Genomic DNA, 15,659 nt, shown 5'->3' with positions numbered 1-15,659 from the left:
TCCTTCCTTCCTTCCTTCCTTCCTTCCTTCCTTCCTTCCTTCCTTCCAAGTATAGAGGCCTTGATCTGGTGGAAGTAAGAAATATTCTTAACATCTTAAAAGTTAAGTAACTTCTGAAAATTCAATGTTTTGGAAATTTGTGAAGACCCAGCTTCTTGAATTAGACTTTCCCAGGGATAATGTCTCAACTTTGTATCTCTTGGACAATGTGTTTGCTGAGCAAGGGGAGGCAAATATAATCCCTATGATGAGTATTAAACTGGGCTACAAGAGAATGGAAGAGCTGCCCTGTAAGTCAGGAAAGCTGAGAAGGCAGGTAAAAAACTGTCTGGACAGCCTGATAGGAAATGTTCAGTAGTCTCATGAGGAAAGCATGGTGGACTACTAAGCAGCAAATGGTCTCTCAAGTGGCTTCTGATCCAACCAGTCCTATTTTCTCCAAGTCTAGAAAGACAGGATCTGGTGTCAGAGTCAGTTTATACCTCCAACTAAAGCATGACACTTATTATATTTAATGTGTCATTTCATGGAATTGGTCTTCTGTATGAGGAGTGATAATGTTTTTGCCATGAAGGCATTTATTCATACTGTGATAGAATTAAAAATCAAACAATAAAGATCACATACACATGCTCAAAGATAGGGCCAATGTCAGCTTTCTATTGCCTTATTATTTTGATTTTTAAATTTTGGGCCTCAAAATCTAGATCTTGGTCAAAGTGGTCACGCTTCATAATTTATAAGTTAATTACTGTGAATATAACCCCCCATACAAACAATCTATGAATATAATACAACATAAAGAGTATAAAAGAAAGAGACAAGGATGGATAGATGGATAGATGGATAGATGAGAAATTAATAAAGAAACCCAGCATGCTAGTACTGTGTGAACATTTCATGACAAAAACTAATACCAAGAAAAAATGGGTTGGCATTAGATGTTGACATGATCCTAAAACTCTGCCATCATATGCCAAAGGGTTTCCTGGACTCAAATTTGCATAAAACCCTTATTTTCAGGATTTCAATTCAAATGTATGTATGAGGCAACTGTCCCAGCTTGGACTTGCAATGGAGGTGGGTTATTGCTCAAGAGTGAAGGGAAAAGTAGCAATCAGCTGAGGCAAATGAAAATGAGCTGGAATAAGACCATGTTCCATGACAGAATTATGTTTTGCAAGCCCAAGCGCAGAGTTTCAAGTTTCACACAGTTCAAAGGGACGTGATCTCAAATACATAGGAGTCAAGGTTCATTCTCAAACAAAGCAGCCAGAAAGTAACGGGCTACTTTTATAGTCCTGTTTTGTCCCAATAAGGGCCATTTTCCATGTCTATGTAAGAATGACAAACTAAGTCCTAAACTTTGACCCCATTCTTTAATATAAAATATGTTTCTATAGTACCCAGGCAGATGATTAAAAAGTCATTTGTCACAGCCCATCAGAGGCTTGTTAAATATATTCATCTTTGCAAAGGTCTTTCAAACTCTAATTCACACATTCCAATTATACACCCTTTCACCAGCTGGGAGTTGGCCTGCCCTAGGCAGAAGGCAGAAGCGTTTTCCCAATTAAGCTTTCCTAGGCCTGGGTTTTTGAGGTCTTGAGATATGTTGTGGGAATCTTCCCACTCTGAATCAGCATTAATCATCCCTGTGAAATACAATATTTTTCAGGGAACACTGACCCTCATTGTCAAAGGACTCATTCCTAAATTGGAGGCAGGGAAGAGGGAGAGGAAATGGAATCTACTGTAATTCTCTTACATTCTCTCGGAATACCTGGTGTCTCAGACGATCTCCAGAGAGCCCTCGATGTCCTTCTCCACAACCATAGGCACATCCCAAAGACTTCACTATTTTGATGAGCATGGTAAGAGCAAGCCTATGGTTGCTTACAGGTGTACTTTCATCCTAGAAAAGTTACAAAGCCCTTTTGGTACTGACATTCCATTCTGTGATTAAACCAAGTTTTATATGTTTTATGGTGAGCACGTACAACTTGAAAAACAGAATTGTCAAGGCCTCAACAAGCAAGTTAACTTTTCTAAAATCCAGAATGCCTTTTAAAAGAAAGAAAAATGTGCATTTTGATCACCCTCTAGTGCTAAAGGATATGACTGTAGACCTCTTGATTAGAAAACATGTTTCTGTATCCTTGGCAGACTATCAGAACCACCTAGAGAGATAATGGGGACTATCAGTGATGAAGGCAAATAGATTTTCCCAGAAGCTACCCTCATTATCAGGCTTCTGATAGTACCACCAGGCAATGATTATTGCTAAATTTCTGGAACTGATCAAAGTCTGGAACTTTGAAATCACATGGCAACTTCTGACATTTTTAAGGGACTTTCTGATTTTATATTTTCACTGTATTGTAATACTCACACACCAGCAAAGTGAGAATATAAAGAAATTTGTCAACATTCAGCTTGTTTCTTCCTTTGAGGGTAAATAGGAAGCCCTCCTGAGACGAATAATGAGAATGGTTATCATATCTCTTTTGCCCCATTTAATCCTTGTTGTTAGTGGAGGACGCAGCTTCCAGAAAACTTCTGTGAATTATCTCCAAAGAGGCAGAAGGATCCTAATAATTTCCCTTTCTACATCGGTTTACTGTGCAGAACAAAGGAAATAATGGATAAGCATTGTTCTGTAAATGGTGAAGGGTTTTCCATTGTCATGTGGATCAGGTGGCTATGCAAACGATGAGGTCACACACTGAAAGTACTCCAATGTGGGTAGGTTATGAAAGAGATGGAGTTATCTAGACATCATCCATAATATGATGGGGTAGACTCCACTCCCCTAAAGTTATGCAGTTGGTCCTCCTTTTCTAATCTACAGGCTCATGCAGTGGATGCAGTGCTGAGATGCTCCATGCAGAACTGAACATTCTCTGAGCCTGGAAGTGTTGCTGGCTGACAGCTCTCTAGGGAGATCCTATCCTGCCATTGTTCTTAGCTAAAGGAGAGCTGCCTCACCTACGGTTAATGCTCTTCTTGGGAGCAGTCTGCCTCCAATGACCAGTCAAAGGCATAATGAGGGTGGGGGGTATAAAGGTAGGCTCCCTTCCTCCACTTGGAGATTACTTTGAAGAGTCATCCTCGCTTTAGAGCTCCCTGTGTGATGGGCTGAGGTCTCTGTTACAACAAGTTGCAGTTCAACTGCTCCCTCTATCTCATCCTGCTTCTTTTACACCTCATAGATGTTGATCCTGAGAGGACACCCCAGGAAACTTCCTGCACACACACCTCCACATCTGAGTCTGTTTCCTGGGAACTCTATAGATTGAATGGTTGCAAATGAAAGACTCAGACTTACCAATAAACATTTATTTACTTATTTATTATATATACACCAATTCAGAAATGTTTTAGTTTGGATTCAAATCTTAGCTCCATAACCTTGGGCCAGCCACTTAACCACTCCATGTCCTACGAAATGGGAATCATAATAATACCTATATCATACAGCAGTGAGGCTAACATGAGTCAAAACACGTAAGACATACAATAATAGCAAAACAAATGTTAATTATTATTTCTAGGTGTGGGACACTGCTCTCCTTTGAGGCAACTTTGTGCAAATTGGAAAATGCACTCCTGTGGGTGGATGAGTTAGAAAAAGGTGAGTCCTTTTAGTAGATGCAGCACTTGGTTGAACAGCGAAGTGAGCGGAGCTTGGACTGGGTTTCAGTCCTTCTTGGCCCTGCCTTAGCCATGAGCCCTTGTATGGTGCACAGACTGCACAGCCAAAGGCAGTAAGTAGCGCCTCAGAAAAGTTCACCCTGGGTAGGGCCTGATTTGGAGGATTGGCTTATGTCCATTTTTATATTACTATATGTTCCTTTAAAAAAAAAAATTCCTAGCTCCAAAAGCTTTTGGTAAATATCCATTCAGGTTTGATTTTCTTTACACCTTCAGATGTCCTTAGGATTTAGTTTCCTCTAATAGGAGACATTCAGAAAAATGTACCAAGCTACAGGCAGAAATCAGGACAGATATTAAATAACATTTCAAGCTCTCAGTATTAATTAGTAGCATCTATAGAAATAGAAATTAGATCTTCCTTTCTGAATAAATTCCCGATGCTTCTGGTATTACTAGGTTGTAAAATTAGATAAACTCTCTTGATTTCACTGAAAATAACAGAGATTTTGGGCAGAACAGACCTGTATGAATCACAAATACATGCACTTAACCTATGGTTAGGTTTTATTTAATTCTTTGTCTTACAAAAAATATTATTTTTCAGAACTAACTATAAAACATTGATATCTTGGTTGCTGTTTTGGAGACCACATAATCTGACTTCAAGAAATTCCATCTAATTAAGAGTGATAACTTCAGTCAAAATAATGGTTATATTTTCTAGTATAATAATTATAATTTAAATAGGCAAGAGACTTGCAGGCCAACAATAAGAAATCATATGCAAATACCAATTGGATAAAATTTTAGAACTAAAAATAAAAATACAATACTAATAATGAACCTCCGAAATTCTTAGAATACATGACAAAGCCCTCTTTAATTTAGTTGGAATATCTAAGCTTTACTAATAAAAACCTATCAAAATTTCACAACTCTTATTTTTTTCTTTCTGTTTTCCCTTGAATATTATAATGGATATAATACCATCTATTATTTCTTTGAGTAGCCAGCTTAGGTTGGTAGATAAAACATGGAAATTTAGTAAGAGTAAATTCTGAGGATTTTTGGATTATCCTCAGCGATGTATGAGGAGGTAAGAAGTTAGGAACCTTAAGTACTGGAAGATACTGTCAGAATTGGAAAATACACTCGGGATGCCTAGGTGGCTCAGCTGGTTAAGCGTCTGCCTTTGGCTCAGGTCATGATCCCAGAGTCCTGGGATCAAGTCCCTCATCTGGGCTCCCTGCTCAACGGGGAGCTGCTTCTCCCTTTGCCCACTGTTCCCCCTGCTTGTGCTCTCTCTCTCTCTCTCTCTGACAAATAAATAAATAAAATCTTTAAAAAAAAAGAATTGGAATATATACATTTATGATTAAGGCAGAGGAAGAAAATTCTTCAAGAAAGGATTCAGGAACCCACAAATATTGGGAAAGAATATTTGGATCAGAGACCCAAAATATTAGGAAGATAGTAGACAATGAGATGAAGAAACACAGATGATAAATGCACATTAAAAATGGATCAAGTAGGACTAGAAAGAGATGGAGAGGAAATTATAAGAGGAAGGAGCACCACAACACTTATTAAGATGGACAATTCATAGTTTAGATAAATATGTAGATCGTAGAACTCTGTACAGTGTCATCTTACACGTGTAAACACTTGACCTGATGTGTACATCATGACCTGTTAGAGATTCAAATCTTCTGTTAATTTCAACTTGTAAACAGCATTTTCCAACAAAAGCCCTGAACTGAAATCAGTGTAAGTTATGTGAATTTAAGCTATGATAGTTCTTTTTTCTTTTCTTTTTTTTTAAAGTAGGATCCATGCCCACTGTGGCACCGTGGGGCCTAATGCAGGGCTTGAATTCACAACCTGGAGATCAAGACCTGATGAAATTAAGAATAGGATGCTTAGCTGACTGAGCCACCCAGGAGCCCCAAGCTATGGTAATTCTTATTTAAAACCCAAATTAAAGGAAAAAACTAATTTTTGGCATTAAGTGCAGAGATCATAAATGAGGTGTTGCCAAGGCAAAGGGAATTAAATTCAGGAATAATCAATAATAAGAAAGCTAAAAATAAGATGTGAAACACTGAAACATGAGGGCACCAATCCTAGTCTTTGAAAGCAACAGCAATAAACCAACCAATTAACTGAACAAAATTCTTCCCTTTCCTCAGTAGTGATTGAAATTGGCTGCCCAAAAATGTGTTCCTTAGATCAAGAGAAAAAACATTATCTGGAGGAAAAATTACACTGCTTGTTATGGACTGAATATGTTTCCCCCAAATTCATATTTTGAAGCCTTAACCTCCAATGTGATGGTGTTTGAATGTATGGCCTTTGGGAGGTAATTAGGATTAGATGAGGTCATGAGAGTGGGGCCCTAGTCTGATAAGATCAGTATCCTTATGAAAAGACACACCTAGAGAACTCTCTCTCCCCTTCCGTGTGTGTGTGTGTGTGTGTGTGTATACAGAAAAAAGAGGCCATGTGAGCACACAGCAAGATGGCAGCCACCTACAACCCAAAAGAAGAAGCTTCAGAAGCCTCGCTGGCACCTTCATCTTGGACTTCCCAGCCTCCAGAAATGTGAGAAGCGAATTTCTGTTGTTTAATCCACCCAATCTATGGTATTTTGTTATGACACTCTGAGAAGAAAACATTGCTCAATTTGGTCAGACCCTGAAAATCCTGAGAAAGAGGCTATTCTTGGCAGACTGAGAGTGATGGTAATGTAGTGTAACTGAGATACTACCCTGAAGAAATAACATGACCAGGAAATTAACTTTAACACTGCTTGAATGTCAATGGTTTTTGAATTGAGAATATGGTTTCATCTAACCGTTTCTACTAATGCCTGGGGAGAACCCACTGAAGAGATTTCTAGGCTCATGACTTTCTTTAGTGACTAGTTGTGTTTCTGAGTCAACAAATTCCTAGCAAGCAGGCACCAGAAAGAAATTAGGGGCAACATTTCATGAGAACACAGAAGGTGGCTCAGTCATACCTTCTCTTGGTTCTTATCATTCTTCTCATAAGGTCCACCTCCGCCTCCTCCACCTCCTCCTCCATCACCTCCTCCACCTCCTCCATCTCCACCTCCTCCTTCTTCTCCTCCACCATCTCCAGCTCCACTAACCGAAGGGCCCCCGAATCCACAGGGTGAACTTCCTTTGAACTGGAAGGTCCCCTCACTGGCTCTTTTTTCCATAGTCTCATTTTCCTTGTTTTCACTCTTCTTTCTGTTCTTTTCTACACAAGGCACCACACCAAGTTGAAGCAAGCATTCAACAATGTTTAGTGCCACATCACAGATGCGAGAACTGATGTCATGATTCAGGACAAGATAAACAGCCTTCAGAACCACCTGGGGGTGGGGAGAAGACAAAGACAAACAGAGGGTGATTAATTTGCCTGAACTACCTCTTCCTACATAGATTTGGTTATTCTGTTTAATCCATTTCCTTTAGGCTGTTCTGTGTACTTAAGCATAAATAATTCAGGTAATTTTCAAGTGTGCCTATTTAAATTGCACTGGGACCTTGTGTATGTGCTTAACATAGAGTATAAGTCACCCAAAGACTTAAAATGTATGTGTGAAAAAAATGTATCTGTGTATTATCTCACTTAAGTATTCTAAAACTTGCCATAATACAGACAGTTAATAGGGATACTGAAGAACAGTGAATTAATGGGACCATAATTTTTCATTCAAACGGAAACCTGTTCAACTGATTTTTTAAATCAAAGTGCTTTACTCCTCTGCCTTTCACTGTCTGTCAATAATGGATAAAGAACAATGATTTCCATATCCACATAATAGAGGAACATTTAGGCATTCACAATTGTATCATTATTTACACTTCAATTTTAAATACAAAATATTTGCATGTTTAAATTATGTCCTTTCATTGATTTTAATATTTTAAATTATTTGCTGAGCCCGTTTTCTACTGTGAAATAAAAAATTTTGTGAACTATAATTGTAAACTATAACAACCCTTTCATTTGCTAATAACTATAGTCAAGACAGGCATTCTTGAGAAGGCAAGTTTAAATCTTTTAATGGGCTTCTATTCATTTTCCCTTTGCTACCCAGGAGGTTTGCAGTCATGTTGCTTATACAATGAAAGAAAATAAACTGAGAACTTTTTACCCTTATTCTAGAAAAAAGGGACTTAGCACATATACATTTATGTATATTTTATATATGCATATCCAGGATTTGCTAATGTTTTTGGATTATAAAAATATTCTGAGATCAGATCACATCTAATGTAATGCTTGAAAAAAAAATAAAAAGGGAAAGGTGCCTCTGTGATGGTTGACACATTCGTGAAATTTTTTATATGGGTAGCCTTTTCATTTTAAGGTTCAACATTGCTAAGAATCTATATGCCCATTTTATAGCAGTATAAACACTAGATCAAACAGTCATTATCTTCCATGCTTTGGTAAGAGAAATTCTTGCTTCTTACCGAAAGATCTAGCATGCCATTCTTGTGGACAAAGTTATTGGTCCCATCAATATGTTCCGTGTCCTCTAAGTAGCTGTAGTTTATGCAGGAGTCTGTGAGGCTTCGGGGCAGGTTCGCACATGCCAGGGGTTCATGTGGCATCTCCGGGATAGGCACCTGGTTGCAGAGCTTCCTCATATGCTCACTGAAAAAGTCTGCGTAGCCTACGTTGAACGATGCCAGGGTAGTGTTGAAGGTTGCAACCGTGATTGTGGAGATCTGGGATCGCACTAATAAAAAGAAAGCAATGTCTTAATTTTCCCCATATTAGCTAGCGACATCGTGTCAGACAGTTACACTCTCCTGACCACAATCACAGCTGAGGTGATGTTTGACTTGTAGTCTCAAAGTTATTCTCAATTCACACGGAATTGCCTCAAGCATCAAGGCCATGTAACATCTGGTAAATAATGAAGATTATAGAAATTGTGAATTCCAACTGGCTTCCTTAAGACCCAGGCTAGAGTTTAACTTTAACAGGTGGATTTTACCCAGTCTTAAATGGCAGATCCTACTGATACAGTAGGATCTATGCATATTCAGGATTTGCTAATTATTTTAGCAACTGGTTTAGTTGAAGTATTTCCCCACTAGTTTGTGGCTGGTAAAATATTTGGTTTTATCTAGCATATTTAAGCAACAGCAAATAAGGGGGACTTTTTTTCTCCTTTGTTCAAGAGTAATGGAACATAAATTTGTGTTGGTAACTAACTGATATCATCAAATACTTGAAACATACTCCAGAGAAAAGAGGGCTTAGATTTCTACCCATAGGTTAAGAGTACAGAATAAGAGCCCATTTCAGATTCCACCCAGACACACATGTTTTCTCCACATAAAGCATATAAGGCACTTATTTGAAATAGCAGCTGTCTGAAAAAAGAATCCAGAGCCCTGGAAGGCAGTGACTTTCCTCCCATTGAAGGTGGACAAGCCCTTTCAAGGGACATCATACAGGGGACCAAAGTACTGAATGTAACTGTCTTCCAAGTCTCTTCTAGCCCCGTGGGTCTATGACCTTTTGAAAACAAAGATGAATGGCTTGCTTCACCTCTGAGAGGTACGGTGTTTGCAGTGTGCCATCAAATAGCTTTTGCTACTAAGAAAATCCCAAGAATGGCTCACAAGTAAATTACCCAGCAATGTAATACATGAATGCAAGTTTTCAAAAAGTACAAGGAGCCAGATTGCAATGAAGATGGAACATGGAGTAGAAACAGGAAAAGGAACCTGAACTCCCGCCTGCAGGTGCAGCCTCCGACCCACCTTCCTTGACAGTGTTTTCTCCGTGGCTGTTGGAGTGATCTGGCAGGTCACTCACCAGGGTGTGGTGGGAGTGTGAGTGCCTGGCACTCAAGCTCTCCATCTCTGTGGCTGCATCTGAACTGCCCCGCCGGGTAAATTTCCCTGAGATGGACAAGAACACCACAAGGTTTAAAAATGAAAGAATCTCTGCTGAGATGTTGTCTTTCCAAAGGACGGCAGGGAGAGTAAAGGGTCATTAGGAAGTGCATGAGGCACAGCCAAGTAGCAGGCATTGGATTTATTCTCGGAATAGTCAGGGTCAAGATGATGGATGAAGCTGCCTGTTATAAGATCAGCCCCAATCTGGGGTGCCTGGGTGGCTCAGATGTTTAAGTGTCTGCCTTCGGCTCAGGTCATGATCCCAGGGTCCTGGGATTGAGCCCCATGTCGGGCTCCTGGCTCAGCGGGGAGCTTGCTTCTCCCTCTCCCTCTGCCTCTCTCCCTGCTCATGCTCTCTCTCTCTCTCTGTATCTCTGTGTCTCAAATGAATAAATAAAATCTTAAAAAAAAAAAAAAAGATCAGCCCCAATCTAAGCCAAATGTCAAAAACCATATATGGAATCCCAGTTAGCTGCCAGTTTCTTGATTTTAAGCTGGCTTTCTTAATATGCCATCCAGAAAGGAAAAAAAAGGCTTCTTTTTCTTTTCTTTACATCTTCCTTTTCTAATATCCAAATTAAAGTCTGCCTTTGGATTCACAATGAAAGCTAATGCACAAGATCATTTAAGGCCACATTTCCACATCTAGAGTCCTTAAGAAATAGGGCCATTACCTGCCTAATTACAGGGTTCTTCCATTTTTAATTAAATTATCTGCATTCCTTTGGTACTAGAAGCTAGCATCTGGGCCCACATTTCTTGACTAAACTGTTCAAGAAAGATGCAGATTTGCCCCGGAGCCCTAGATCCAGATTTCTAAACAGGTCACTCAAGTTCTGCCCTACTTTGAAAAGTCCTTGTTGTCACCTAAAATGGTGGTTTGCCAGCCTCCTTTTTCAATGCCTCGCCTGTCTTCTCCAAGCCCAGAGAAACTTCCGAAGGAGAATGTGCTTCTGGTGGGGGACACATCCAGGTGGTCCTCGTGAAGTAGGAATGGCACTCCCATTCTTCGAGGCCTCCTCTTCCCTGTGTGGTGGAATGGGATGGAGCCTTTCCTCTCTCGGTCTTCTTTGCGGCTCTTGAACTATGAGGATGAGAGGTAAAGGATTAGGCACAGGCCAAAGGAGAGGTGACATTCTACTTCCCAAAGGGCTCCATAATCTGCAGTAAAATACAGAAATGTTCCAGGAAGCAGAGACCCAGAAAGTCAACGAGTATCACTTAATAGAGATGGCTGAAATTTCCATAATGCCTTAAAAGAGTGTAAGAAACAAAGCAAAAGGTAACATATTCCCTGGGTCCTTCTGCTGGGTTGGGTTGTCCCTGGACCAGCAGCATCAGTATCAACTGGGAAACTATTAGAAATACAAATTCTCAGGTTTCTAGATCAGAAACCTAGAAGGTAAGGCCCAGCAGTATGTGTTTTAATAAGCCCTGTAGGTGATTCTGATAAATGCTAAAATTTGAGAATCATGGGCTAGAGTATAGGATCCTAGAGACTCTAGGTCACCCCTTGGACCAGCCAGTATTTTCTGTTCCATTTTTCCAGGATTGAGATCAATTTTTCCAGCCAGACGACTTCAAGTGTGTGCCACTGTCCATAAGGAGAGTCAAAAAAGATACAAAGCATGAATTGGTACAAACCCATTACTCCTACCAAACAAGTTCAAAATCCAGTATAAATAAGAGTTTAGAATTTCTTGGGAAGCTTTTAAAATATACCAGTGTCTGGGCCTAACCTGCAGCAATTCTGACCTAATTGGTTTGGGTTCAGGCCTGGGCACATGAATTTTTTATGGCTCCCCAGAGATTCTCATGTGTAGTCTGTACTGAAAACGTATTCCCCCCCCAGATGATTGACATTTTTAGAAAAACTACAGCCCTTGCCTATCATTACATTAGCAATGAAGGTAGACATGACTGCTTGCATAGCAACACTCTGAGCTCATAGATATGTTAACAATATGTTCTGTGTCCTTCATGAACACAATTGAACTCATCATTTTGAAAAATAGAAAATAAGCTACTACACATACATTATTCTACACATATTATTTCCTAGCTGGTTTGCTCCATGTATTTACAAAAAGAGAGGTGGAATGGTGGATTCATAAAAGCATGAACTAGCTTGAACAAGACCTAGTTTTGAGTTTGGACTCAACCTTTCACAAACTACCAAAATTTCTAAGGCTCAGCTCCTTTCTTTTTTGAGAATAATTAACATTTATTGAATATTAAGTGCCAGGCACAGTAAGGACTTTACAGGCATTATCTCACTTAATCCTCATAACCTTTTGAAGTAAGTATATTATGTACCCAATTTACAAATGAAGAAACTGATACCTAGTATCATTTGACCAGGATCGCAGAGGTTACAAGTAGCAGGGCAAGAATTTGAACCCTGATTAGGTGACTCCTAAGTGCACACTCGACTCCACCTTTAATTTCTCATCTTTAGAGTTCTAGTGGATGCATAATAAATGTTTATTGAATGGAAACCTATGCTAAGACCTATAACAAGTTGTGAGGGTAGGACATCTAGTGATTTGTTATAAGGATTTACTACTTTATTTACAGAGTTTTGTTTGTTTTGTTGTATTTAAATTGGAGATGACTTCAAGAATAAATATTCCATGATGATCCCATCATTCTGAGTAAGACTTCAGTAAGACTCAGTTTCTTAGGTGCAAAATGTGGAAATTTAGGATCTCATTGGATTAAATGAGAACCCTTTATATAAAATGGTGGATAAAATGAAATGAACCATACGAATATAAGTCGCTATCACAGCTACCACAACTACCTCTACTACCACACTACTGAGAATACTCTACCCACACCATCAGGATTGAGCTTGGTAACATTGAGAATGGGAAACATTCAGGTGCACAGAGGGACTCGCACAAGGTCATGCTGCAAGCCAGTGCTATAAGTGGGGGCTGACCTCTCTCCTCAAAGTTTCCCAACCCACCCCTTTCTGCAGCATGACCTCATGTCCTACTGATTTTTTTCAATTACCAAAATATTAAAGAGCATAGGTGGTTCTACTCACCTTCTTAAAAATGTTCATGCCAAGGTCTGAAGAAAGATCTGGGACTGCAGACCTACGTAAATTGGTCAACGAAACCTTAGAAAAGCCCTCAGGGCTAAGAGATTTTTCCTCTTCATTACACTTCATGGTGAGATCCTTAATAGACAATAAAAGTAGACTCACAATCAAGGACTTAAGGCTTTATATCCAAAGACTTTTCTTATTGAGATGTCACATTTTTAATAGAGATGTGTAATGTTTTGATATCTATGAAGTATTTAACTTGTGGGTCTCGACTTTTAAAATCCGTATCCTGCTATGGAAGAGATACATTATATATTAACTGTAACCCCTGTCTGGGGTTTTTAACAATGAGAACGTGAAGCTCCATATTTGGGAAAGCTAAGAAATGAGGGAGGAGACAGGTATCTCATCTTCTCTTTTCATTAAAAAAAGTTTTTCTGTTTAATGGTTCACCAAAGGAGATTTTTATTTTGGGCAGAATCATCTACTACTAAAACAGAGTATCTCTCCTTTTCGCTCTAATATTGCTCATGTTTATTTTCAGAATATGTAGACTTTTTCAGACATAGCCAATTCATATTTAAGTAAACCAAACAACTGGAACATACTGCAAAGCACAGTTTTTTCTCTACATATCCAGCACACATGGTATCAATGAGAAAGAGGGAAAGAAAAAGTGTTCAAGCTGATATTAGCATATTCATTTATCAAAAAGTGATCTTCAGGGGGATGTCATCAAATTGGTATGCAGTCAGTTTATTTTTCCAAACATCTGTAATAAATAGCAAGACTATATATCCAAAGGCAATATTTCTAATTATGATCCTGAGGTGCTAAAAAATTTTGAGCTATGCAAAAGAAGGTAAACCATATTCAGTAAAATTCTAGTGTCACACATTTCATGATATCAGTAATTAACAGTTGTATGTGAGAACTATCTATTAACTAGCACTTCAACTGGGAAATTTTCCATTATTTTGGATCAACAGAGTCTTAACTCTAGATTAGTGTGAGTAAGAGGTATTTAGATACCCTTCTTTGAATGGTAAATTAGATGCTAAGAAAGAAGCAAAAGGGTCTAGCAATAAAAGATAGAAAAGAAAGGATAATAGTATCAGAGTGATCCACCAGTCTGGAATAAAGAGATGGATGCATAGGAGAAAGAGAGAATCTGTTATGGCCAAAGTTGGTGATTCAAAAGACAATGGACTGAGTTTCTCTTACTTGGGTCTTGTGGGTGTTCACTAGTGAGGGAGCTGCTGCCACCATCGAGCTGCTCCTGGGTCTGGGCAGGAGAGGAATATCTGGCTCTGGAGGCTTTTCAGGCTTCTCTTCCAACATGTGCCGCAGCCTTTGTAGATAGTACATCAGAGACCACTGAGTGCCTTCTTCAGACCAATGGGGTTGGAGTAGGCAGCGAAGAACAGCAACGTCAAAGTAGGTGGCATAGCGGGACCTTTGGCATGGAGGTATTACAAGAGAGGCTCTGTTTCCAGTGACAGAAAGAAGATGATTTTATTGGCAAACATTCCAAGGGGTGACACAATATGGCTTGTAGCTCTGCTTTTCTCCTTTGCTTACTTATTCATCCACTTATCTTTTGTGTAGTTTACTCTACTATTCTCCCAACTGGTCTCACTCATTTCACTTTTGCTAGATACTTCCTGGAAGTAGAGAGGTTAGAAAGAGTTTTAAAGGATAGGTAGGAATCAGCTAGGCAAAGTTGAGGATGGGGCAGGAGGGTACATCAGGATTTCAGTCAGAGGAAACCATGTCTACAAAGGTGGAGTTAGAAAACAAAATCATGAGTTTGGGGAAGGTGGGGGAGAGTAAGCAATTGGTATTAGGTGGTGAGTAATTTGGGTGGTGGGCGATGAGGAGAGTCTGTAGAAATAGATGAGCTTCAGATTGTGATGTTCCTTTTATACAATGCTATCAGTTTTTTTTTACCTTGATAGAAATGGGAGTATTTGTATATATTATTGGCTATTTTAATCTATTATTGGTGATTCTAATATATAAAAGAACCAAAGAAACCGCAAAGTACTAAACAAGCAAAAGTTAGGTTATGAAGAAAATTTTCAAAATTTTGAAATCATTTTGAAAACTCTATAGCTGTATATTCATATAAAATAGCATAACTAATTTAAAAAAATCTCAAGGTTCTGAAATCTATTATTCAATTTAAACACATGATATAGTCATTATTTAGTGTTCAACTTAATTACACTACAACATAGGTTTATGCAATTACTAAATATAATACATCATCCTAGGTATCTTAGGGAATGTGAAGATATATAAGTTTAACTTCTTCATATTGAGTAACATATGGTCCAATGAATGACAGCCAATAAACAACAAATTATAAACTGAGAGCTCCTAGGATCCAAAATGAAACCTTACATCTAAAATCTAAACTTAACTCCCAAACACAGTTTCTTCCTGAGTTAGGTGATGCAAAAGGGAAATTTTTGTACCCTGCTATCAACTAGCAAATGGCACAACCCACACATGGAGAACTTCAGCAAAAAAAAAAAAAAATGCAGTTACTAAGAAGTGAAGAGAAGTTTTCCTCAACTTCCCAGACCCATATTTTTTTTTAACTGAAGGTTATGGATCATTATTGTTTCAAGAAATTAATTCAAAAGTATATGACTACTATTGAAATGTTAACTAGAATAAAAACTATCAGAATGCAACAAATAGAATAAGGATTTGTATGCTTGATGAAACTTATTTCACCTCATGCATTGTCATTAGTCATGACATAAAATAGATTTCTTACCATGAGTCGCAGTAAAAAGTTTAAATATGCAAACCCAGACCATGTCTGGGTCTAATCTTGAGTATTTTGATTGACAAGTAGGAAACTACATAGAAGTTAAAACACAACCACATAAGGTGCTGCAATACTAATTATTTAACTGAGTTGGCAGTCATACAAGAAGTTTTCTACAATCAGCGAAGTTCCCATATATGTATGTTATGCTAGAACTTACCCTTTTTTCAGG

General features: G+C 38.6%; 1 protein-coding gene across 3 annotated transcripts in view; it reads right to left on the bottom strand.

Annotated features, from left to right (window-relative positions):
* The window catches only part of UNC80 (unc-80 homolog, NALCN channel complex subunit), a 225,526-nt gene that overhangs the window by 163,767 nt on the left and 46,100 nt on the right, over window positions 1-15,659 (bottom strand). For 2 of the 3 annotated variants that reach the window (XM_021703047.1, XM_044913394.1), the window contains exons 8-14: window positions 13,870-14,131; window positions 12,643-12,777; window positions 10,458-10,674; window positions 9,453-9,593; window positions 8,148-8,416; window positions 6,677-7,036; window positions 1,769-1,915 (exon numbers count right to left, since the gene is read on the bottom strand). In XM_021703047.1, coding sequence (XP_021558722.1) covers window positions 1,769-1,915; window positions 6,677-7,036; window positions 8,148-8,416; window positions 9,453-9,593; window positions 10,458-10,674; window positions 12,643-12,777; window positions 13,870-14,131 — 1,531 coding nt within the window. The remainder of the gene's footprint in view (window positions 1-1,768; window positions 1,916-6,676; window positions 7,037-8,147; window positions 8,417-9,452; window positions 9,594-10,457; window positions 10,675-12,642; window positions 12,778-13,869; window positions 14,132-15,659) is intronic. The other variant, XM_021703048.1, reaches the window with a different exon arrangement.

The sequence above is a fragment of the Neomonachus schauinslandi genome, chromosome 3 (genome assembly GCF_002201575.2).
Source record: "Neomonachus schauinslandi chromosome 3, ASM220157v2, whole genome shotgun sequence".
Lineage (NCBI taxonomy): Eukaryota > Metazoa > Chordata > Mammalia > Carnivora > Phocidae > Neomonachus > Neomonachus schauinslandi.
Note: the sequence above shows the minus strand (reverse complement) of the source record. Positions and strands in the feature narration are given on the sequence as shown.